Source organism: Ziziphus jujuba, chromosome 10 (genome assembly GCF_031755915.1).
Source record: "Ziziphus jujuba cultivar Dongzao chromosome 10, ASM3175591v1".
Lineage (NCBI taxonomy): Eukaryota > Viridiplantae > Streptophyta > Magnoliopsida > Rosales > Rhamnaceae > Ziziphus > Ziziphus jujuba.
The window spans coordinates 3,316,455-3,340,617 of record NC_083388.1 but is presented as its reverse complement, the minus strand read 5'-3'; the positions used below and the strand labels follow the sequence as shown (position 1 = coordinate 3,340,617).

The 24,163-nt window shown below is 33.7% G+C and overlaps 2 protein-coding genes and 1 long non-coding RNA gene across 3 annotated transcripts; all 3 read right to left on the bottom strand.

The window, feature by feature from the left end:
* Positions 1 to 1,302: 1,302 nt before the first annotated feature.
* On the bottom strand, positions 1,303 to 2,795 carry LOC132799789 (uncharacterized). The gene is made up of 2 exons (XR_009634667.1): positions 2,668 to 2,795; positions 1,303 to 1,703 (listed from the first exon to the last, which is right to left on the bottom strand). It is a non-coding gene; the product is annotated as an uncharacterized LOC132799789 (long non-coding RNA).
* A 14,832-nt stretch (positions 2,796 to 17,627) lies between these two features.
* LOC132799137 (receptor-like protein 9DC3) lies at positions 17,628 to 18,197 on the bottom strand. The gene has a single exon (XM_048468246.2). It carries the CDS (start codon positions 18,195 to 18,197, stop codon positions 17,628 to 17,630), a length of 570 nt encoding a protein of 189 aa, XP_048324203.2.
* Positions 18,198 to 18,203: 6 nt separating this feature from the next.
* On the bottom strand, positions 18,204 to 20,327 carry LOC125420899 (receptor-like protein 9DC3). Its single transcript, XM_016017688.3, has one exon. The coding sequence runs from the start codon at positions 20,325 to 20,327 to the stop codon at positions 18,204 to 18,206; it is 2,124 nt and encodes a 707-aa protein (XP_015873174.3).
* Positions 20,328 to 24,163: the final 3,836 nt, after the last annotated feature.

Here is a 24,163-nt window from a genome sequence, read left to right as displayed (position 1 = left end):
GATCCTTTATCAAAAAACCAGAAGCATTGAATTCAATAGTGTAAGGATTATCAGAGGTTAGTTTACTAACAGATTGCAAATTCTTGGTCAAGGCAGGAACAACAAGTACATCCTTCAACCTTACTTGGCCGTGGCTTGTGGGAACATTAACATCACCAGTATGAGAAATAGGTAAACTCTCACCATTACCAACATAAATAACATCCTTTCCATAGTAAATTTGAGGATTAGTGATTTTACCTGCATCATTGGTCATATGGGATGAAGCTCCTGAATCCACATAAAAGGTTTCATCATTTTGTTCATGTAAGGAGAGGGCAGCCAGAGCATGACTTGTTTCATCTGGTTGATATGAGTAATCATACCTCTTCCAACAAGTTGCAGCAGTGTGATAAAAGTTATGACAGATTTGACATTGAACCTTTGGACGTTCTTGCCTTTGGTTTTGCTGCGAGGAATTGTTCAAGAAGCTATAATTCCTGTTTTCCCTGAAATTATCTGAATCTCGGTTCTGTCGAGGTGAAAATGAATCTTTGAAATTTGTTCCAAGTCCAACAGCAGGTGCAAAACCTCTCCCACATGAGGTGAAACCTCTGCCACCTTTGTTGGTTCGTCCTCATCCTCTGTCCAAAAAATGCATGATGGTGATCAAGGATATGTTTTTCCTCTTCTTGTTGTGCTGATAAAGTTTGCTCATGTCCTTGGAGAGCAAGAACAAACTGGTTGAATGCGGGATATGGTGGTTTAGTGAGCATGGCAAGTCTGAAATCTTGGTATTTTGATCCTAAGCCTCTAGCCAACTGAAAAACTTGGTCTGTATCAGATACCGGCTGACCTATAGCAGCTAGATTGTCACAGATATTCTTAAACTTCCTGATGTAATCATCAAGGGTAAGAGATCCCTTTTTGAGCAGCATCAACATGTTCTTTAATTGTCCTTCCTTCTCCTTTGTGCACGGTAGAAGTTTCTCTTCTAATGATGTCGACATTTCCTTTGCTGAATCTGCTCCAACTACCAGGTTTAATACGTCTTCAGACATAACTCCACGTAGCCAAGTTGTCAACAAGTCATCATTTGTGATCCACACTTCATACAGGTTGGGATGAGCTTTAGTCTGGTTTTTCCCCATCCGTAACATGATGAAGTATTCCCAAGCTTCGAACCAAGGGAAGGACTTGAGAACGCCAGATGAGAAAGTTGGAAATAGTTAGGCGAATTGACATTAAGCTGGTACATTGGTGGAAGTTTTGAATATTGAGGACTGGTTCGGAAGAGGTTGAAGAAGACATTTTTAGGCTTGCAGGATGTGGCTCTGATACCATAAAGATTTTCAAGAGAAATTATTATTATATTTCCACTCCACTGTTTTCTTATGATACAAGTTGATCAATATATACTGTTATTACATATCACGTATATGGAAGCTTGCATATCAGAGAGAGTAACTGTCATCGATGCTTGGTATTGCGTTGACTTTGGTGATTGCCTTGATGATCGGTTCCTCTACTATTAACAGCACATGTCTTGCCTTTAACAGCACATGCCTTGTATGACATATGACCATGTATGAGCTTATTGCCATCTGTGCTTGATTCTTGACCATGTATAAGCTTATTGCCATCTGTGCTCGACTCTGTATTACCATGTATAGACTTATTGCCATCTGTGCTTGATTCTGTATTACCAGTGCTTGATGCGGTACCTTGAATAATTCATACTATTAATATTCTATTTTCAGACTTTCACAGAAAAAGAAAACAATATTCTATTTTCAGGCAAAAATTGTAAGAAAAAAATATTGAAAATATTGAGAATAACTCATGGTTGTCTTTTTAGTAGTTGAATTTTGAGAACATATGAATATATATATATATATATTTATATATATATCGCAATATTCTATTTTCACGTGATTCTCTCTTACTAGGCTAATGTAACTTGTGCGAGGTTAGAAAAGAAGGATAGAATCACGCCCCCTCGAATACTTATCTTGGAGGCTAATTTGAGTAATTTACTTAGGTTCCCCATATGCAACCCTCTGAAATAGCAGTTGCTAAGATCCAAGGATATGAGAGAATTAATTGATCCACTGATTGAATTAAAGCTATAAAAAGATTAAAAAAGCACTAAAAGCTGCTCCACATGTTAAGAACATAACAGATTTGATTTTCTGATAATCAGCTTCCTCTGGGGCCCATGGCTGCAGAAAATCATAGATGACTAGATTGGGTTTAAGGGTCCTAAGAATTTCTCCCAATGCAGGTTTTGCCCCATCGAATGCGGTTTTGAGGGTGTCCATGAGATGGGAAGGAAGGTCTTTGGTGGTGTGGCAGTGAGGAGGAAGTTCAGGGAAAAAGGGAAGATGAAGATCTACAAGTTCAATGGAATATACAACTTGGTTTCTAAGTGATTCTCTTACTTGTTTCAGATTGATGGGTGTGGAATAAATATATATATGGAATCTTCTGAGCGAGCGTTTCTTGGCCAACTCCAAAAAGGGTGAGACATGACCATGAGCCAGCCATGGTAGCATCAAGATGCTAGTTCTTGGCTGCTCGGCATCCATGAATCTCTTTTATATTTTTGCACTTGAAAGTCGCTTACTCAATAAACTAGATATATACTAGATAAGGAATACTTTAAATTTTCATAGAAAAAGAAAGCACCTGAGGAATCTGAATATCCAGTCGCTTTTGCGTTTGGTCAATCCTCAATATTCCTCAATCAGATAAAATGAAGAAAGCAAGAAATTTTAGTCTCAAATTTATTTTCTTAAGGGAGAAGAAGAATCTGGAGCCGGATTCAGGAAAGCACCATCGAAAATAGTTTTAAAAATATATAAATAAATATATAATTAAATTTGTTTTTTTTTTTTTTTTTGGATGAATGTTTTGTCTTATTCTATTTCTGTTTCCAGTAATCCAAGGACACCGTTATAGTTCTGCTCCCAAGGCTGACCAAAGCGCTTAATATAAAAAACACTCGCCTCTAATATTTTATTTCATAGAACAAATAACAAACAAGGAAAGCTGACACGCAAAGCATGCTTGTGATCTTTCTTTCTTTTCTTCATTTCCCAATAAAATATAAAAGATTTTCACTGAAAATGAAATGCGGGATTGTAAACTTCAATCACTCGTCTTCTTACGTTTACCAAGGCACAAACTACAAAAATATCCACCCTCCATTGCTAATCTTACAACTATATATATATATATATATATATGTATGTGTGTGTGTGTGTAGAAGAGATAACGTGATGCTAGTTACTCTAATTAAGAAAAAAAAAACACGATATCAAATATATTAATATACTCTGATACTGTCCATATTTTTGTGGAAATAGTTTTTAAGTAAAAAAATATTGTTACATCAGTGTATCCTTTTTCCCACTATTAGTATTCTATTTTCAGACAAAAATTGCACAGATAAATATTGACAACAATTCATGGTTGTCACTTTTAATAAGTCGAAGCTTGAGACCATGTATATATATCTATATATAGGCCGTGTTTATGGCGTGGATGGTCTATATCCATACTATAAGTATTGATGATGGTTTTTAAAAAATCTATTGTTAATATTCATCACTAATATTGATAACTATTGACGACGAACTGTCGTCAATATCCATAATTCACATCTAAACCGTCCGTATCATAATAATTTTTTATGTATATAGATATAGTGGGAAGTTTGCTACTATTTTTGTGTAATCTAAATTTTATAAAATCAGCTGATTTTGATCATGTTTGGTGCATGGAAAAAAATATAGGAGTAAAATTTCTCTCTATTCATAGGTTTAACTTTTTCTGCTATATTTTTAAATTTATCAAATCTAACTTTTTTGATTTTAACTCCAAAAAAGGTGAGATATGGCCATCAGCCATGGTAACATCAAGTTGCTAGTTCTTGGCTGCTTGGCATCCATGGATCTCTTTAGATTTTTTGCACTTCAAAAATCGCCTAATTACACAAAAGAATGAATATGCTAGACTAAGAAATGAAGAAAGCAATATTTCTCAATCAGATAAAAAATGAAGAAAGCAAGAAATATTAATCCTATATTTATTTTCTTTAGGTTAATGGGGTGTTTGGTAAGAGGGAAAGTATTAAAGAAATCTAATTCTTTGGAATCAGTTTTTTGGGATTCAGTTTCCTAAGAATGAGTTTTCTTGGGATTTTTTTTATAGTATTTGATTAATTATAAAGGAAAATAGGACTTATAGTAATTAAATAATTTATATATTAAAATTAAAAGATAAAATTGTATTTAAAAAAATACGTAATATCAGTTTTTCAGGAAATTTGAAAATGACACATTTTTAGTAGAATCCACTTTTCCTGTCAGTTTTCTATATTACAAGATTTATTTTCCACTAGGACCCACAAATTCCTTCTCTTAAAAATTATCCAAACAGGAGAAAATTTCACTTTCCTAGAGAATTTTAGATTCCCACTAACTTTACCACTACCCAAACAACCCATAAAAAAAATCTCGAGCTAGGGATGACGAGAAGTAAAGGTGGACAAAATCCAATCCAACCCGTTCAATCCGTCCGATCCAATCCATTTTTAACGGTTTGGATTGGATTTTTACATCAATTGGATTTGATTAGGTTCAAAATATTATAAATTATATGGATTAGAAATATAAATCCAATCCAATCCAATCCAATCCAAATAATATATTATATAATTAAAAAATTATATATTTTTTATTTTTTCATTTTTATATATTAATTTTAATATATTTTTTTTCATTTTTATATATCAATTTTTAACTTTTTTTTTCCCATTTTTATATATTAATTTTTACTATATATATATATATATTTTTTTTTTTTTAACCATCCCAAATCCCAAATCGAATTGTAAGTTGTAATACTAAACAAAATATTTACCTTCATTGCTGCCCACCACCAATCCATCACCATAACCATTAACCACGCCAAGCTTCGATTCAACCATTTGCTCCTTTGCTTCAACACTCATGGCTTCAAGACTCACAGCAGCTTCAGCATCTGTTCTTCTGCTTCAAGACTCACGGCAGCTTCAGCATCTATTCTTAAATTATATTTATATTTATTATTTATATTTTATATTTGGAAAATTTTTTATTTGTATTATATATTTATAAATTAGTAAGTTTCAAACCGATTAACCAATTTAAAAAAATCCGATCATAAATGGTTTGGTTTGGATTTAATGCTTTAATAATTTTGTTTGGATTTTATATTAGTAAAACCAATAAGTATGGATTGAATTGTGTTTTGGTTGAAAACCAAACCAACTCAATCCATATCCACCCCTAACAAGAAGGGACTATAGAGAATAGTTTTCCCTGTCTTGTTTTTATTTTATTTATTTATTATTATTTTTTTCAGCATTCCAACAGTGCTGAAGGTTGACCAAAGCGCCTAATAAAAAAGAAAGGGATAATTCTAACAGCATTTCAATAAAATTATCTCAGCCGCTTGGAAAGGTGCAACGGCGCGCCAGTAATAAATTAAATCTATAGATTTAGCAATAATAATCCAAATCAAACTTCAGTTTTTTGAGGTGAGATTTATTCTACTTCAATTTCAATATTTTAATGTTTCAATATTTTAACTGTATTTTTTATTTAAACAGATATTTATTTATGGTTAAAGAAGATTCATTGACAACTTCAATTACATTTATATTTTTTTATTGAAGATAAAATTAATAAAAATCAAAGATAAATCAATAAAATTTAAATTTCAAATATGAATTTTATAAGAAAATTAATAAAATTTGCGTCTATTTTATAAATTTATAAATAAAATTAATAGAGGAGATAAACAAAAAAAATTATATAATAAATTTATTCAGTTTTTAAAATTTATAAATTTATAAATAAACTTATTTAGTTTTTATCATAATTTTTGATGCAGCTTCTTAAATTTTATTGTAGAAAATCTTAAATCTGTTGCTCTATCATAGAAATCTTATATAAAATTTACTTTTTAAACCACTAATTTAACATTTGAAGACTGTAGTATATATCCACCAATTTAGAATTAACTTATTAAATAACAATAATATCCATGTTTATAGCGAAAACCAACAAGAATGGAAAGAGATGTGCAACTGCCGTAGTAGAGAAAGGGAAGAAGAAAGAAGGACTAAAGGAGAGAGGAAAAAAAATTCCATATTTTCCAAAAAAATAATATGTGTATATATATTTTTTAAAATTTGCAATTACATATTTTCAATCTTCTTCATAAACTTTTTTATGTTTTCTATTTGCTATTTATTGTTTTATTTTTTTAACGTGTTTTTAAGATCCAGAAATAAAGAAAAAAAATTAAATAATCTTGCAATTATCAAATTAAGCTTGAAGGAAAAGAAAATATTTTAAAACATTTTATTATATTATATATTTTTTAAAAATTATATTTTTATTTTAAATATATAAAATGATTCGTTTACCCTTTAACCATCAACTTTAATGGAAAAAATAAACCGTAGAAACTATAATTGAAATACCAAAAAGTTGAAAAATTAATTTCGAAGTAAAACAAATTTCAGATACTATAGTTAAAATTATCTATATAAAAAAAAAAAAAAAAAAAAAAAAACTCGCTTCCAAATTTTATTTCATTTGATTTGAACAGCTGGTCAAAAACAGGAAAGATGACAATTGAGATGCAATGCATGTATATTCTTGGCTTTCTTTCTTTTGTTCATTTCTTAACAATATATAAAGGATTTTTTTTTTTTTCTGAAAATGAAATAAACAGGTAGCAAAGGAATTAGGAATATGCAGTGGTTAAGATACTGGATGAGAAAGATACATACATATATATATATATATATATACGAAAATTCTATGGTGAGGATGGTCCGCATGAGGACCGCAATATTAGTGATGGTTTTTCATAGTATTAACGACGGTTTCTTAGAAAATCGTCACCAATACAATGAAAAACTATCACCAATACTGTGGTCCGCATGAGGACCGTTCGCACCATAGACGGACAGTATATATATATATATATATACAAAACGACAACAAGGGCATATATAGAAGAAGAGAAAGGACAGGCCACATGGCTGATGTTGATAATGACATAATTAAAGAAGTTGGATTTCTTGAACGTAGTTTGGAGTTTAGACCCCGTTTTGGTTGGCCGGATTTTGAACTCCAATTGCTCTTCTTCCGTTAATCAAGATTCAAGGCACAAAACCACAAAATAATCCACACTACATTACCAATCTTAAAACTATATACAGAAATAGAAAAGGTAACATGATGCTAGTTAATCTAATTAAGAAAAATAGATTATTACTTCACAAAAAAAAAAAAAAGGAAAAAAAATTCTGATCTTGTCTTGTTCCTTAATGGATTCTTATGGGCATGAAGAGTAGTAAAAAAGGAAAGTGCTTTTTGCTCTGCAAAACACACTTTGTAAGTTTAAAATTTTCAAAATATCTAAAATTCAATTTCTTTTTTTCTTTTTTTAATACAAATTTTCTAATCTTTTGATATTTTAAAAAGTCAAAAGTCAATCAATGCCATAAGTGAAAAATTCGCCTATCATCACCACAAAAGTTTGTTTTTCGCAGTCCAATGTTCATTTTTCTCCAGTAAATCTTCTCGTCTTCTCTGTCTACTGGGTGTTAGGCTTCTATTGTTGACCAAGCTTGAAAAACAAAAAAAAAATTAAAATTTTAACCCTCTGGTATTTTCAAACTACATGGTGAGAAAGTGTGGGAATCTGGGTGAGAAACTGAAGGTTAATCAGTGGAAGAAAATTGAACAAGGGTTATTGGAAAGCCAATAGAAATGGACAAAATCTGGAGATAAAATTAGGTGGTCCAAAGACCACATATTTCTACACGATCCTTCAATGAATTTTTTGACACCTCACAAAAATAAAATTAAAAAAATAAAATATTAAATCATATTAATTATTTTAAAATTATATCAATTATTCTTTTGTCACATATCAAGAATTTATGAAAAAATCATATATAAATAAATGATTCAATGATCACATAATTTGAAATTGAGAGAAAAGTGGGCAAAATGTGAGTCTCTCTATCGACCCAAAAAACAATGTGAGTTTCTTGTAAAGAAGAAAAATTAACAGAAAAATTCTCAGCCCTTGAAAGGGTTTCAGATTTTTTTATTTTATTTTTTTATTTTTTCTTTTCAGAAAATGAGAAATTCATTACTCAAAGAGAATGAGTTAGCCAAAGTGGCCACGCTTAGCTAACGGATGAGCCACTTTATTGGCAGCTCTACAAGCATAAGAACAACAAAAACCAGAATACATAGATAACAAAGACTTGATTTCCTCCACTAAATAGCAATCGACATGAAGTCACAACAAAAAAAAAAGGGGGCAACACTTACGCTGCATTTTTGTCACTATATGTTCATTTTTTGTCACAGTTTCATATATAGTTACAATGATCCGGTATCACAGCGTTGTTATAAAAATGTGACGCTAATGCATTTATCCATATAACTAATGTGGTTGTAACTGAAAGTATATGTATTTGTGACAGAAAATACATTGTCAGAGTTTTATATTTCATTAGCTACATTAAAAATGTCACTATATGGACCTTAAGAATTGTCACAGTAAATGGTATATTGTCACTAATTGTAATTTACAATCTTGTCAAACCTAATAATTTAGTTACATAGTGTCGTCACTATTGCTTTTGTGACCATTTTGATATTTGACACAACAAATTTATCTGTGACAACTAGTGTCTCGACGCAATTTATTCCTGTTACATAATGAAATTGACACTGTTGGATTTGTGACATTTACATGATATGCCACAATTTTCACATTGTTACTTTTATGATTGGCACTGTAAGATTTTCTTTTAAAAATCTGAAATAATGCAATTTACATACAAAAAATAATCTATTATTACCACCAAATATCTTTTACATTAAAATTGCACCACTAAGTACACCAAACAAAATGCCTGAGTAAAATAAGCTTAAACTAAAATGAGAAAAAAAGAAAAAAGAAAAAAAAAAAAAAGGAGATGGTGCTTGGTTAGCCTCTAAACCTTCTTGATGTTGCAATGCTGCAGCATTCTCCTTGAATGCCTTCTATCCTCTGAAAGTACCACATAAGCTTCTTTTAACACACAAAGAGCCCTACATCCCAAATATGCAGTAGATAAATACCTAAATGATTAGAATGAATAATAATAATAAACAAAAAAGACAATGCGAAATGGTTATGTGAAATTGGGCAACTACCATAAAGTGATATCTTATAGATTTCCAATGGATAGAAAAGGAAATGGGAGTATATATCATAGTCTCAGCCAAAAAGTTTAACCTGAAGTAAGGGAAAAAAAATTGAAAAATGTGCTCCAATAATATTATGTCCTAGAACTCATAAAAATTGTAGTATTAGTAGCACAACAAGCTAATCTTCACTCTATTAAGGATTGGAGGCTCCACATAAATATAGTGCTCATCAACAATGTAGTGTGTCATCTTTGGTGGTTGGACTAGTAGCAAAACTGTAAGATAACAAAGATACATAAGGACCCCAATAAAACAATCATTGTAAAGTAAAAGTCATCTAACAAGGATCAATGAAGTTAGAAAGTAACAAGAATAAACAAATATAGAAAATCTTTTATCTTACTAAAGTTAAGTGCATATCACTAGCAATCCTTAAAATATCCCCATCAATATAGTAATAGAGTTCCAGATTGTGATCCACAAAAGGGCATATAGATTTCCATGGAAAGAAGTATTAGAAAGCAAAGTAGTATAGGACCCATTAATCATCCAATAAAGCAAAATAAAAATTTAATTACAATTACATAACAAATGCAAACTGAAACTTTCTCATCTCTAATGACTATCATGTCAGGAATGATCTGCAGATTTGCATCACAAATGCAAATGTAAAACATGGAAATAATGAATATGCAAACAAAAAGTCTTCAAAATAATAGAAAATAGAAAGGAGACAAGTGTTGCCGAATTTATTCTTACCTACCAATATCCATGTTCACCTCTGCAAAGCATGCTATTAGATAAATCTGCATCATAGAATGATCTAGCATCCACATATGCATACATCGTGTGGTACTTTGAATATTAAAAGTGAAATAAGATAGAAGATAGCAGCGTGGTGGGTTGGCCAGCAGTACCACTACTGCCTTGTGTCTTTCATCCTTTGGCCTTCAATGCTCATGCAGTTTTTGGGGTTAACCTCATCACTTCCACACCTCACCTGCATTATTATATATTTTATGCTTATATACCTTGGCCAATACAACATTTCAATTTCAATTTCCTATTTATATATACATATTGTCAAATAAAACTGCTTCTGCAGCTAGACTATATATATAGATAGATAAATAAAATATATTAAATCAATTCAATCCTGGCTTACTCCTATTATTTCAGGAAGACCAAATGAATAAAAGTTTGAAAACTACAAGCTTGACAATGTTCTCCAGACGTACACACACACACACACACATACATATATATGTACATATTTTCCTTGCCAACAATGAAACAGTTCCACAATTCATACAAAAAATAAATAAATAAATAACAAAGCAATGCAAATTATATATTTGAAGATTTTGATCCCGCTAGGATGACAACTAGACTTTTCTTATAATTGAGGTAGGAACTCTATATGAATAAATGCACATCAATATAAATCAATTTCATTAATCTAATAAAGCTTATAAGAATTCAGAAAACCAGAAATAGCAGCAATATACAAATCCATTAACAAGTGGAATTTCAATTACTAGAAAATTTTCATCTACTAGCAATATGCAAATCAGAAAAAATTTGCATATATCAGGACTCGTCCAAGATCCCTCACCGGAACCCTAGACAAATCCTAATCCCAGGAAAACCCTACCTGACCCTCCAATGGAAAATCCGACAGAACCTCCCCTAAGGGTTGGACTTACCACAAATTTCCTGTACTGAAAGCACACTTCTATATACACCACCTTATTCTTCCTACCTTACTACAATTTAGTTCCACAAATTTGCAGCACTTCAAATGAATAACAGGGAATCAGTGCATATTCAATTAAATAATACATCCATCATAGTATACAGAGCATTAATAAAGTTCTAAGTATGATAATTAATACAACAGAATATAAAGAAAATTACATAATAAAAAATGAAGAAAAGAAGACTTTTTGGATTTCCAAGAACGATCAAACTGTCGAGCTCGCCCTGATCAAACAATGTCTACCATCTGAGCCTAAGGGAACGAAATTTAAAAATATGATATGCTAATTATCTCAGTGAGCGACCCAGTCTACTAACTACTAATAATTAAGTAATTTAATAATAAGTAAATAAACAAATAATAATTAAATAAATAAATACATAAATGGCTTAGTAATAATAGTTGAAAATTATTTTTCTCTCAAAACCCACACAGTCACTCAGTTGAAATGTTCCCTTTTTAAAACGATTTTACAAAACCCGATATTTTATGCCCCAAGATTCAGAAAATAATTAATCAAATAATTTACAAATAAAACACAAAAAATTAAGAATCCACAATCAGAATGGAAATAATAATAATAGAAATGAAAATAAACTTTTATAACAATTACTAAAAGATTAACAACATATCATAAACCAATAATACAAAGATATCAATGAAACTCGTATTAAGACAATTCAGGAAATAATCAAATAATTAGAATAAATCAATTAATTGAACAATTAAGTAAATGAATAATTTACTCAAAAGAAAACACCCATTTAAAATAAATGGTAAGAATAAAATAAAATGAAAGAAAATATAATATATTAGAATTGATTTCAAAATACCAAAACAATTTGAATAATAAATTTGTAAAAATATTTTCGTAAAAATTGTGTAATTTTTAAATTTAAATAATTAATAAAACACTGTTAAATACATTTTTATTAAAATAGATTTTAAAATATTTCATATTTGAAATCATGTCGTGAAACCAGCGTCCCGAGCACCGCCAGACAGGAGGTTAAAGAGAGAAACCGGCATACGGTCGCATGGCGTCCCACCGCGCCGCTGCAAACAGGCGTCCTAGCTATGGCGGGGGGTGGCTACGGCCGATATCAACTTGCCGACCCTCTGTCTGATGGCAACCACAGGACAACATAAATCACCTGCGCACTACTCACACCCACCTACGTGCTAATCATATCCATGTATGCACTAATCATATCCACATATATAGAACACCAGTACGTGTGTGGTGCATCTAAAAACTCGTAAATCATAAAATTAATGTTTGTATAAAGTACCACCGGATTTATTTTATCCATTTAAACCCATAATTTTTTCACATTCCTTTCTAAAACCATCATCATAAATCCATCGCTTTAAAATCCACAAATTTCAAATCCATCAACTCTCAATTCCATCAATTCAAATATACGAATTTTCCAATGGCATAAAGTCAAATCTTTAATATTCCAATGCATAAATATTTTTGAAACATAATAATTTAAACCCATATTTGTCTCAAATTCTCAAAAATCAATTTAAATCAACATATCCTTAAAACCACTTAAACATCATATATAATTAAATCTCATAATTCATCAATATATAATAAATTTAAATTAAATAATTTCCTTTAAATCCATACAATCAATCCATACCAAAATAATAGTAAATTACATAAATTCATAATTAAATTCAACAACAATTCAAATAAAATTAAATTCATAATTTCTTTAAAATTGAATTTCATAAAAATAAAACCTCTATAATTTAGCAAAATCAGAATATGCTTTAATGCACATATACATTTCAATTTATTCAAACTGTACCATCAAAATTTCAAATATAATTTTGCTAAATATTTAACACATAAAATATTAAATCCAAACATTTAATTATCACAAAATAAATATAATTTGACACCTAAAAATTAAGTTGAAGGTGAGTCATTCACCTCAAGCACGCGTATCAATCAAGATCCTCCATAGGATCAACTCCACTACCCACACATGCACCGAATCGAAGCTTGCGAAGTGAGGATTATGGATCTGGTCTTACTTTCCAGAGATCGGACCCGAGGTGGCCGGAATCTGCCGAAAAGCTCTTAGATTTTAGACCCTTGATTCTCACAATCTATTAAGAATTGGGGAAAGTGGACACCGGATTTGGATTCAAGGGGTCGGAATTAGTGGGAGAAGATGGGTGGTGCAATTGGGAACTCGCCGAAAATCAGTTTCCCGATGAGCCGCCATGGTCATTGGAAACCGTCACTTTCGGCGGCGCGTTCGATGGCCACTGACAATGATTTTTGGAGGAAATGTAGATCGGAGGGTGGCCAAACAGATGGGACCGACGGTGAGGCAAACAGAGGCCGAATCGGGGAGAAATCTGGGTTTGAAGTAATCGGTACCGCTGCAGGAAAAACCTCATATCCGGGCATGTCGGCGATCGGTTGGCCGTGATTTTTGGCTGGCCGGCCAGTTTTCAGGTGGATGTCAAGGTGGGGTGGCACGTGTAGGTGGAAATTGACCAGACGGCAATCAACGGTGGTGGTCGATGGGGGTGGTCTCTCTTCTCTCTCTCTCCTCCCCTCTTTCTCTCTCCTCCCCCCCCCCACGCGACCCACATGTGCTTTGGCCAAAATAAAAGCCACTCGTGGGTGACACTATTCACTCACAGGATTGGTTGAAAACACGACATGTGGCACACACTGTTCACTCAAGTAAAAATATATTAAAATATCACAATATTCGAAAAACGTTGCAGGTCCGTAACTTTCAAGCCACATGTCCAAATCGGGCGTGCCGCTAATCTATGAACCCGTATCGATAAGTACTTCACAACCATGCATGAGTCAAAGCTCAACTTTGCACGAACAAAAAGTCAACTCTGACACCCCTTAGACAGTTTGGTCCTCAACTTGTCTTACTTGTAACTTTCAAACGGTAGCTCCATTTTTGATGTGCTACTAGTCTACGAACTCGGGACGATACATACTTTGAAATGGTGCCTCAGTCAATGCAAAATTCCATCCATAACAAAAAGTCAAAATTTTGACCCTTTCGGTCAACAGTCAACCTCGATCAACGTGCATAAATTTTAACGTACTTTGGGATGGGGTGTTACAGTATAACACACAGAAAATTGAAACTCCATTTAGAAAATATCAAAAATGTGTGGAATTTCAATTACCCAATACCTCCCAGGTAGGGTTAGGCAATTCATCTTCTCACCCCGTACATCTTGTGAATTCGCACTACTAGTCAAAGAAATGATTCCATTAACGGGTTCCATTGAAAACCCATTAAAGTCTACTTTTCTATCCTTATTCTCCCCTAAAGAAGGCCCTACCCCAGATCAACGAATTTTTCCTCCTCTCCCAATTAAGCAAGCTTCGGGACATGAAGCATTACCCTTCTCTTTTGGTGTTTCACCAAGCTAGCTGGGTATCGAATTCATATCAATAAGGTTAGTACTGGCAATGGTTGTAAAGGTTGAAGAAAAGAAGGAGCAGATACAAGTGGAATGGTGAATTTGAAATCCTTCAGAGAGCTTCGAGTGTTTGGCATAAGCCATCAATGAGGAACGTTTGGTACTCCTTTGTATACACTGTGAAAGACTCGATTGAGGGCAGGGGCAAAGATTTTGAGAGACTGAAAAGAAAAAGATATTCCCTAGTTAGATTGACGTTCATGTCGGAGCGATAATGCTTAAGAGTTTGGAGATCTTCTTCAAGGTTCTGGACTTCCAATGTAGTTGCGAAGACGATTCTGCCGTTGTTTTTTATTGCACATCAGACTGAGGGGGTTAGCTACTTGAGTATGGAAGCTGATTTTGATCTTTGGCGTTTTATACAGAGGCTTTGGGGGAAGGAAATCAGAGAAGGTTTATGTTTGTGTGGGGGGGCCTTGTGCAGTGAACCCCCTATGGGCGGTCATCTGTCGCCGTAAAGCAGCACCCGCGAAGCTTTCGGGAAGAGGGGTAGTGTTGTGTGTAAGCATAGCATTTCTGGTCGAACCCGCCCAACCCAACTAAGAAGAAATGAACCTGACAGATACATCTTTTTCCTTTCGGGAGGTATTTCGAGTAGTGGGTACCTCGTAGGACCTTGACCCGCCTACTCGGGTCTTACATGGATATGCAGGAAGGGGTGCCCCTATGTGTGTGTATAAGTGAAGAGGGCAATGACACAAAAAAAATTCTTGGATCCTACATTACTCAAAAACACACTATTTTGGACTCAAATGATGTTATGGATGTGAAAATGCTGTGTTTTGGCGTTAATACACATACTGACAATTTTTTTCTTGTAACTAAAGTTGGTCAACTTTAGCATTTTAAGTGACAAAGTAAAAAATTTATCATAATTTTTTTGAAAATAAAGGAGGAAACTTGGCGCCATAATTTTTTAGGCCTACAGTGACAAGATGAAAATTGTCACTAAAGAGGAAAATATTGTGACAGAAAATATTTTTATCATACTGTGACAATAAACAAATTGTCACAATAATTGTCACAGTTGCTAGGCCTTCAGTGACAATTTTTTTAGTCACGTTAAGAAAATTGTAAGCATTGCTTGTTTTATTTGTAGTGAGTGCAGAAATTGAATCAGAACCAAAAAGCAATCTAATTGCAGCCTGCGAATCTGAAACAACTTCTCCACTAAAGAATCCGACTTGGATAAAAAATTACTGGCCTAAAGGTCAGCAGTAAGCGAATGCCTCTGATTGAAGCTAGACTTGCAAGGGCAGCCATTAAATCACTATTAGAGAAAGAGTTTCAGATATCGAAAACTATTAATTTTTCCCATTATAAGTAAAAGACATATAAATAAATAAACTGAAAAATGAAATAGTTTGAAAATTAATTATATTGGAAAAAATAAATATGGACATTTTGATGATTCAAATGTTTATGGAAATATAGAGTTATTTTTACATTGCAAAAAGAAACACTCATTGTATAAATATAGCTGTAGATTCTTATTCATAATAAAACAAGTATATACCTTTCAACATTTATTTTTAAAATACCCTTCATTTTGACCTTTTAAAATTAAAGAGGGATGTACTAAAATATAATTTTAATCACTCTCCATGAAAAAATAGAAAAATTATAATGACCCAACATGTCTTTAACGATATTCATTTTTATCTTTTATTACAAAATTACATCCATTCAATTTCTAAAATCTTATATTGCACACTAAAGACCAGGTAGCTTCTTTGAGCTTGAAATTCCTTTCCATGGCCCTTTTCTATAAAGGATGAGCTAATTCTTCTCTAACAAATTTAGGTTTAGAAGATTTGCAATCTATGAGAAAAGCTTTTGGCTTTAGAATACCTAGTCTTTGCATTATTTAAAAAAAAAAAAATGTGAATCAGTAACATAGGATGTGAATCATGTGAATCAGTAACTATTGAAGCTGAAGAAGCGGCATTATCAACTACCAATGTATATGAGACAAAGACAGACTGAAAACTTGCTTTGCTGATTCAAAGACATAGTAGTAGAACATGCTGAAATTAATAAATAAGTTGTGCTGATGAACCAGATACCAAAACAGAGACGTTATACTCATTACTAAAACAGTGTATTATGAGAACAAGGCTGGAGTAAAGTGACATTGTAGCCCAAAAGAAGAAGTAGAAGCATAGGGAAACAAAAACTCATCAAATTCCACATTCCACAGGAGAAAGAATACAAGGATGTCCTGGCCTGAGGCTTTTTCAACGAAAAGAATAGAAAAAAGCAGAGTTAATTACCAAGTTATAATTCTCATGATGACTCTATCTTTCATGCCACGCAATAAATTCTGAATCACTGATAGTCCTACAAAGAAATATTAGGTTTTTTATTCATGCAAAGCTACAACTATGATACTATTTACTTGCAGAAACAAAATTTGCCTTCCTTTAAAACTATCCTTATTCCTAACAAGCTATCTTCGAAGACAGATTTCCTTGAAGCTGAATATAAAATGAGTGAAATCCATTTTTAAGTCTTCCTTGAAGGACTGCCATCACCTTAGCTCGTTCCTTTATGCATGTGACATTTATACATGAGACACTGGGGTGATATTCAAAGTAAACCTAACAGAAAATCTATATGCTCTGTTTCAATCTCTCTCAATTTTTTGATCAGGACCATCATGGAACACTTTGCTTTATGCATTTCAAGAACAGTGTTAATGTCTCACATGAGCTTGTTAGACAAAAAGAACTACCATCATGAAAAACAACTCATGAACTGGACTTTCTAGCATTCCATTCATGTGACATTAGAGGCTTGACAAGGGTATTCACTCAATTATGAATTGAATTAGAACTACAGATATATAGTAAAAAAACCACTAAAGGCTCTGACGCATCAAATATTAAGAGCATAACATAACACACACAAACATATTTATTATTGAAATTAGGCTAGTATAACACCCAAAAAAGTACACCACCCCCCCCCCCCCCCCCCCCCCCCCCCAAAACACCAAAAAAAAAAAAAAAAAGGAAAATTCAAACTGCAATACATATCAAACAGTTAATTTACTATTAATTTTCCCTTTATCCCATAAGTCTGACCATTTATTCCATCACAATCATTCTTTCAATGGTTGTTATCCTTCAAAAATACAAACATACAAGCCGAGCTCTGTATCTTCCTCTGTGCAACAGAAAGTATCCCATAACCCCACCATACACAATCCCACATGCGTATCCCAACGATATGGCTCTCCAGTTTAACAAACTTTCATGCTCCATTTCATCATCTTGTTGAAGGCTTGTCGATGGAGGTGGTTGTGATCCCTCTTCATCACTACATTTTTTTGTCAATGGAACTCCACACAGTCTCAAATTACCTTTGTACGAATCATTTCCAAAAGTATCAAGTTGGTGGCCTTGGGGTATGCGTCCAATAAGATTATTCCGTGAAAGGTTTAAGAAGGAAAGAAATGTTAAATTTGCCATTTCTTCAGGAATTTGTCCAGTAAAATTGTTTGAAGAAAGATCCAACCCTTCAAGATTAGTCAATAGACAAATAGATGCTGGGATTCGACCTGTCAAGTTGTTGTGAGATAAATTCAAGCTCTTGAGCGATTTGAGCTCTCCAATTACCTTCGGTATCTCCCCTTCAAACCTGTTTTCGGATAAATCAATGACGACCAACATGGATAACACTTTCACCAGTTCCATTTCTTGTCATTTTATTGTCAACTCCAAAGAGTCGTTATAAAAGTCGCCTCCAATATATAGTTTGCCACTTTTTGATTCATTGACATCCATCATGGCTTTGAAATTTTTGAAATACCCAGTTGGGAGTGGACCACTAAAATTGTTCCTTGAGATGTCAAAAATTTTCAGCTTGGGGAAGAGGTTGTTAGCCTGGGAACCTGATGTAACAAGACCATGGAAACTATTTGACTGCAAAACAAGAACCTGCAATTCTGGAAGAGTTTCCAACCAATTACGAAATATGTCATGTAACTTGTTATTGCCAACGTCTAAGACTTCCAACTTAGAACAGTTGAGCAAAGACCTTGGCAATGATCCTCCAAACTGATTTCCATTCAATTTGAAGCTTCTCAAGTTGGTTCCCAATTCTTCAGGTATTGTTCCTTGAAAGCTATTCATCCTTATATTCAGTTCTAACAAGTTGTTGCTAAAATTTCCAAGACAACGTGGAACCTTACCAGCTAGACTGTTGTGGGACAAGTCAAGAACCCTAAGTTGTTCTAGATGACAAATCGATGATGAAACTCCTCCGGTAAAATTGTTTTTGGAGGCGAAGAAGAAAGCTAAAGTCTTAGGGGAAATAGGGAGTCTACCCTCAAGCAAGTTTTCTTCAAGACCTAGCATGATTAAGCTTTTGAGCTTTGATGGCGTGTCCATCTCCACAACTCCACTTAGGCTATTTGAGGAAAGCAGCAAAGTAGTCAATTTCTCGAGTTTGAAGATAGAACTAGGAATAGGTCCAGATAGATTATTATTTGACAAATCAATGTGAAGTAATGAAGAAGTTTTGATTTCGCTGATATTACCAGCGAGGAAGTTGTTTCGGAGAAACAAATATTCTAAAAATGGCAAACTGAGAAGCCAAGGAGGTATTACCCCATTTAGCATGTTATCAGACAGGTGAAGTCTACTTAGCTTTGAAAGCTGAGTTGCATATTCAGGGAACGGACCTTCAAGCTGATTGGAAGAAAAATCAATATAGAGGAGTTGAGTTAGATTGAATATTGATGAGGGCAACTTACCAGTTAATTTATTTCTGCCGAGATCTATATGATTTAGTTTACTCAGGTTGTCAAATGCATCAGGAATTTGGCCTTGGAATGTGTTATCTTCAAGCGTCAAATGCTCAAGCTGGACAAGGTTTGAGATGGAGGCTGGAATCTCACCACTTAAATTGTTAGACGGGATGTCAATGAATGTGATCTGTGTGAGGTTCCCTATTGACATCGGAAGCGACCCTGTGAAATGACAGTCTCTAAGCTGTAAGGTTTTGAGAGAAGTACTCCAGTTAGACTCTGGAAGTGACCCTGTGAGATGGTTAGCATTTAGTTCGAGATACTGGAGGTTTGGTAGACGGAAAACGTAACCAGCTGGGAAGTTCCCAAGCATTCCAGTAAAGCCGAGTTTGAGAGTTGTCAAAGAAGAGGAAATGTTCATCAACAAATTAGGAGGGACAGAACTCATGTTTACAGAGTTAAGACAAAGTTGTGTTAATTGGGTTAGGTTCTTAACAAGGCCTTTGAAAACAGATGTATCAAATTCTAAACCTTCGTTGGCAGTCAGATCAAGTGAAACCAATCGAGATAGATGAGACAAATCAAATGGGAGTTTCCCTGAAAGCATTGAAAATGATAGGTTAAGGTGTGTGAGACTAGAAAACCTACCAAAATCGGGAGAAACCTGAGACTGCACAAAGTCATTATAAGCAAGGTTGAGCCTCCGAAGGTGAAAAAGATTGAAAAGAGAGCTATTTGAATGGATGACACCTTGAAGCCAACTGCAACTGAGATCAAGTTCAATGACATTGCCTGTGTCACCATCACAAGCGACACCGTCCCACAAGCAGCAATCCACGCTCTCATTCCAATAATCTGTCTTCGGATATGACACGTCGTCACAGTATGAAGACGCAGAATGATTAGTAGAGAAAGTGTTCTTGAACCGAAGCAGAGCAAGGCTCTGATCAGGAGGGCAAAACACTACGTTTGAAGAAGACAAAGGATATGAGGAACACGTAAGTCGAGGTTTGAAAAAGAAGAAGATGATAAGGAATAAGCTCAAGAATTTCATTGCATGCATTAAGAACCCCATCTTCACTAACATACACAGTAGTACACTGGTAATGAGGATATTTGATTAGTATTTATACAAGAATCTGCTGCTGCCCTATTGTGATCAACCAATCCCTAACTCCTTTGAAATGTGTATTGAGGTAATTCGTTAGTATCCTCCTTAAAACACGTAAATAAAAATACACAGTAGTTCTTACACATCCTGGATAAAAATTTGTCCGAAATTATCGCGATGGAGAAAAATTATAACATGAGATGAAATTTATGGTATTACCTCGCTTTTTTATTTTTTTATTTTTTCTTTTCTTTTCTTTTTCTCCTAGAAGGCTTCTTTCTTGGTAAAAGAAAGTCTGCTTCGTGGTCCAAAAACAAAAGTCCGCTACTTGAATTAAATAGCCAAGAAATTTCATTTCCAATCAATCAAAGAAAAAGATTTAGCCAAGAAATTCCACCATAATATAAGACAAAATTTATGGCGTTACCTCACATTTTTCCTTTTTCCTTCTAAACGGATTCCTTCTTGCTACGAGAAAGTCTGCTCCGTGGTCCAAGAATAAAGTCTGCTTTTGAATAAAATAGCCTAGAAATTCCATTTCCAATCAAAAAAAGAGAAGAAATAGCCAAGTAATTCCACCATAATACAGTTGGATGCAATTCTTAATGACTAAAAAGCTTACGTGGGACATTAACAAGGTTATAATTGGTTGAGATGAGTCCCTCCCATGTGGAGGACTAAGAACCCACACAGGGCGTGTTTGTTACGCCGGACTGGGCAGGTCAGGACAGGACCCAGTCCCAGTCCGGTGTTTGGAAAGTGAAAATGGGAGGGGGACAGCTTTGTCCCGTAGATCATTTTATCCCAAATGAGGGGGATAAATCTGACCCATCCGGAGACTGGGTCACTTTTGTCCCACCGAGCTCTCTTCAAAGCATCTCTGGCCGCCCCCTTCGAAGCATCGTCGATCTCGCATCACCATCCCCTTCGAAGCATCTGGCCGGTGAGCATGTCTTCTTCTTCTATTTCGGCAATCTTCCATCATCATCATCTTGTTATTTTTCTTTGTTTTTTACCTTAATTTTTAGCTAAAAAATTATGAAATATTTTTAGGAAATGTCATTTGTTGATCTGCGAAATAAGCTTCGATCTATTTATGTTAGGGCTTGATTTGATATTCAGGAGGAAGAAGCTTCGGTGTGATGAGTGTATCCTTTCTGCAGAAGTGCAACAGATTGTGCAATTATTCTGGATGCTATTAGGGGAAAAGATCCAGATGATCTTTCATCAAAAGACATTTCCCTTGATGATCCATTCTCGATTGACATTACAAAACTTAGTGTTGGTTATCTTGATGATGCTGATATGGAGGTAATAATTCTATTTTTTTTTAAAATCCAAGATATATTATTTTTCTGTTACTCCACTATGTGGATCTCAAAAATATACTAATTCGGAAATACATTCCAGGTTGTACATGTTCTTGCATCAAAAGGTGTTAAGATGGTCCCTTTCGAGCTGAAGTATGCGGTTGACTCTGTTCAAGGCATTGTGAACTTTACTATGGACGTTGATATGTTGGCTCATTTTGATGAGTGGCAGCGGTTGGGACAGGATGATGATTATGAAAGCCAAGATCAATGGCCTACTGAACTGCGACGTGCCCGTGTATTCCCAGCAGTAGACTATGTGCAGGTTTTTTTAATGTCTACTTTTTAATCAGCTTTTAGTGTTTAGGAGCTTATTTTTTGAAAATTGCTTTCTAATTGATTCACGTAAGTCTCTTCTCATGTTTTATCATATAAACATGTTAAAAATATTGGATAACTTTCATGACAGTGGATTTTCTCTGCATATGCTTACAGTCACTGATCACCATAGGCAGCGACCACCTGTTGATGATCTTGGTCTGAATGATTCCATCCCGAACCCGCCCACAGTTACCTACCCTCCAAGGCTGTTGCATCTTTAAAGAAATGTATCTGCATGCTCAGCACTTCTTACAACAGCTCCACCATTGTTTTAACGAGTAATCAGTCATATGAATGTATTAGTACCACCATTAAAGAGATGTGTGTTGCAGCATAGGACAATTCATAATGCTTTATTAGCTTATTGTTGAAACTGATTTTGGTAGCTGATAGTGCAGAATGCTTTTATTTAATCACCTTAAATGTATGACTTTTATTATCACAACTGAATTTCAAGATTAAACTTTTCCTTTCTTGTAAGTTTGCCATGAAAAACAACAGAAAATATTGAGTCAGAGCAATGGTTTGTCCTTTAAGATTGTCTATGATATATATTTTTTTTGGGTAAATAGATTGTCTTTGATTTGGGGCATTAAAATTCTATGTTTTTCCAATGAAAATAAATTCATCACCATCTGCTCTTCTCTTTTACTCAATAAAATATCAATTCAACTCTTTTGAAGAAAACACTTGAATTAGTTAATGAATTTTCATATCTTTTAATCCAAAGGAACTGAAGAACTTGGTGCATCACCAAAAAACCTGAATTATTTTATTTAATTTTATGTTGTGCATGTATATGTCTGGCTAGAACCAATAATCAGTTTCATTGATCAATTCAGACCCAGAGAGATTAAAAAAAAAAAAAAAAAAGTTTTCCCCCAACAACTAATGTTGAATCAGTGTGATCAATCAGTATATATAACAAAATAAATACTATAATTATAAAATAATAACATGGGCCAACTAGTCCAACATTCAGTCCAGAACTATACCAAACACAGTACTGCACTATTCGATCCTGTCCGATCCTGTCCGATCCGAACTTATTCTGTCCGATCCCGTCCGATCCGGACCTATCCTGTGTACCAAACGCCCCCACAGATAATGTGTGGTCCCAAACAAAGACTTAGACAAAGTTAACACAGAACGAGCAAATTTGGGACCAAGTTTTAGTCCATTTTTTCTTCTATAAATTGCATAGCCATGTCAAATAAGATTAGACTATTTATCAAATAAGATCAAACTATTCATGATTGTTTGAATTATCGGAGAAATAGGTTCAAACCTTAATGATTAAAGGATTTTTAAAATTAAATTTTTAACTAAGAACAATAATAAACAATTAAAGAAAGTAAATTAAATTTTAAAGAAAATTTAATTAAATAATTTAATTATCTAGTTGATATGTTGATGTTTGAGGATCATCTTCAATGTCAATGAAGCTTTAATATATGCATGTGGAAAACTCTTAATTACTTTACGCTCTTTCGAAGTGAGATTATTGCATATTTTATTTTTAAATTTCAATTTATACATGTAACAATCACATACATTTTTCATCTCTAATTAATATAAGATTAAAGTCATTTAATTAATCTTTCAGAAATAACATTTCAAAAATTAAAATATTAATTTAAAAAACTTAATATATGGTCCAAACAATTACAATATGCAAGTGAGAGTGTAGCGGAGCTTGTCTCAACTGTGAGAAGAATGAGATTCAGGAGGAGAGAGAGTGGGTTTTCCCAGTCCAACATAACAGATTTGATTTTCTGACAATGAGCTTCTCTTGGGGCCCATGGCTGCAGAAAAAAATCATAGATGACTAAATTAGGTTTAAGGATTTAAGAATTTCTCCAAGGGCAGGGTTTTGCCCCATCGAATGCGGTTTTGAGGGTGTTCATCATGGGATGGGAGGAAGGTCTATGGTGGTGTGGTAGTGAGGAGGTGGTTGAACGAAAAATGGGATAATGTGATGCCAGTTAATATATATATATATATATATACATATGGAAATTTCCAATAATGTGTGGTCATGTCATTGCTAATCTTACAACTATATGATATAGAAGAGATAATGTGATGCTAGTTAATTACACTAATTAA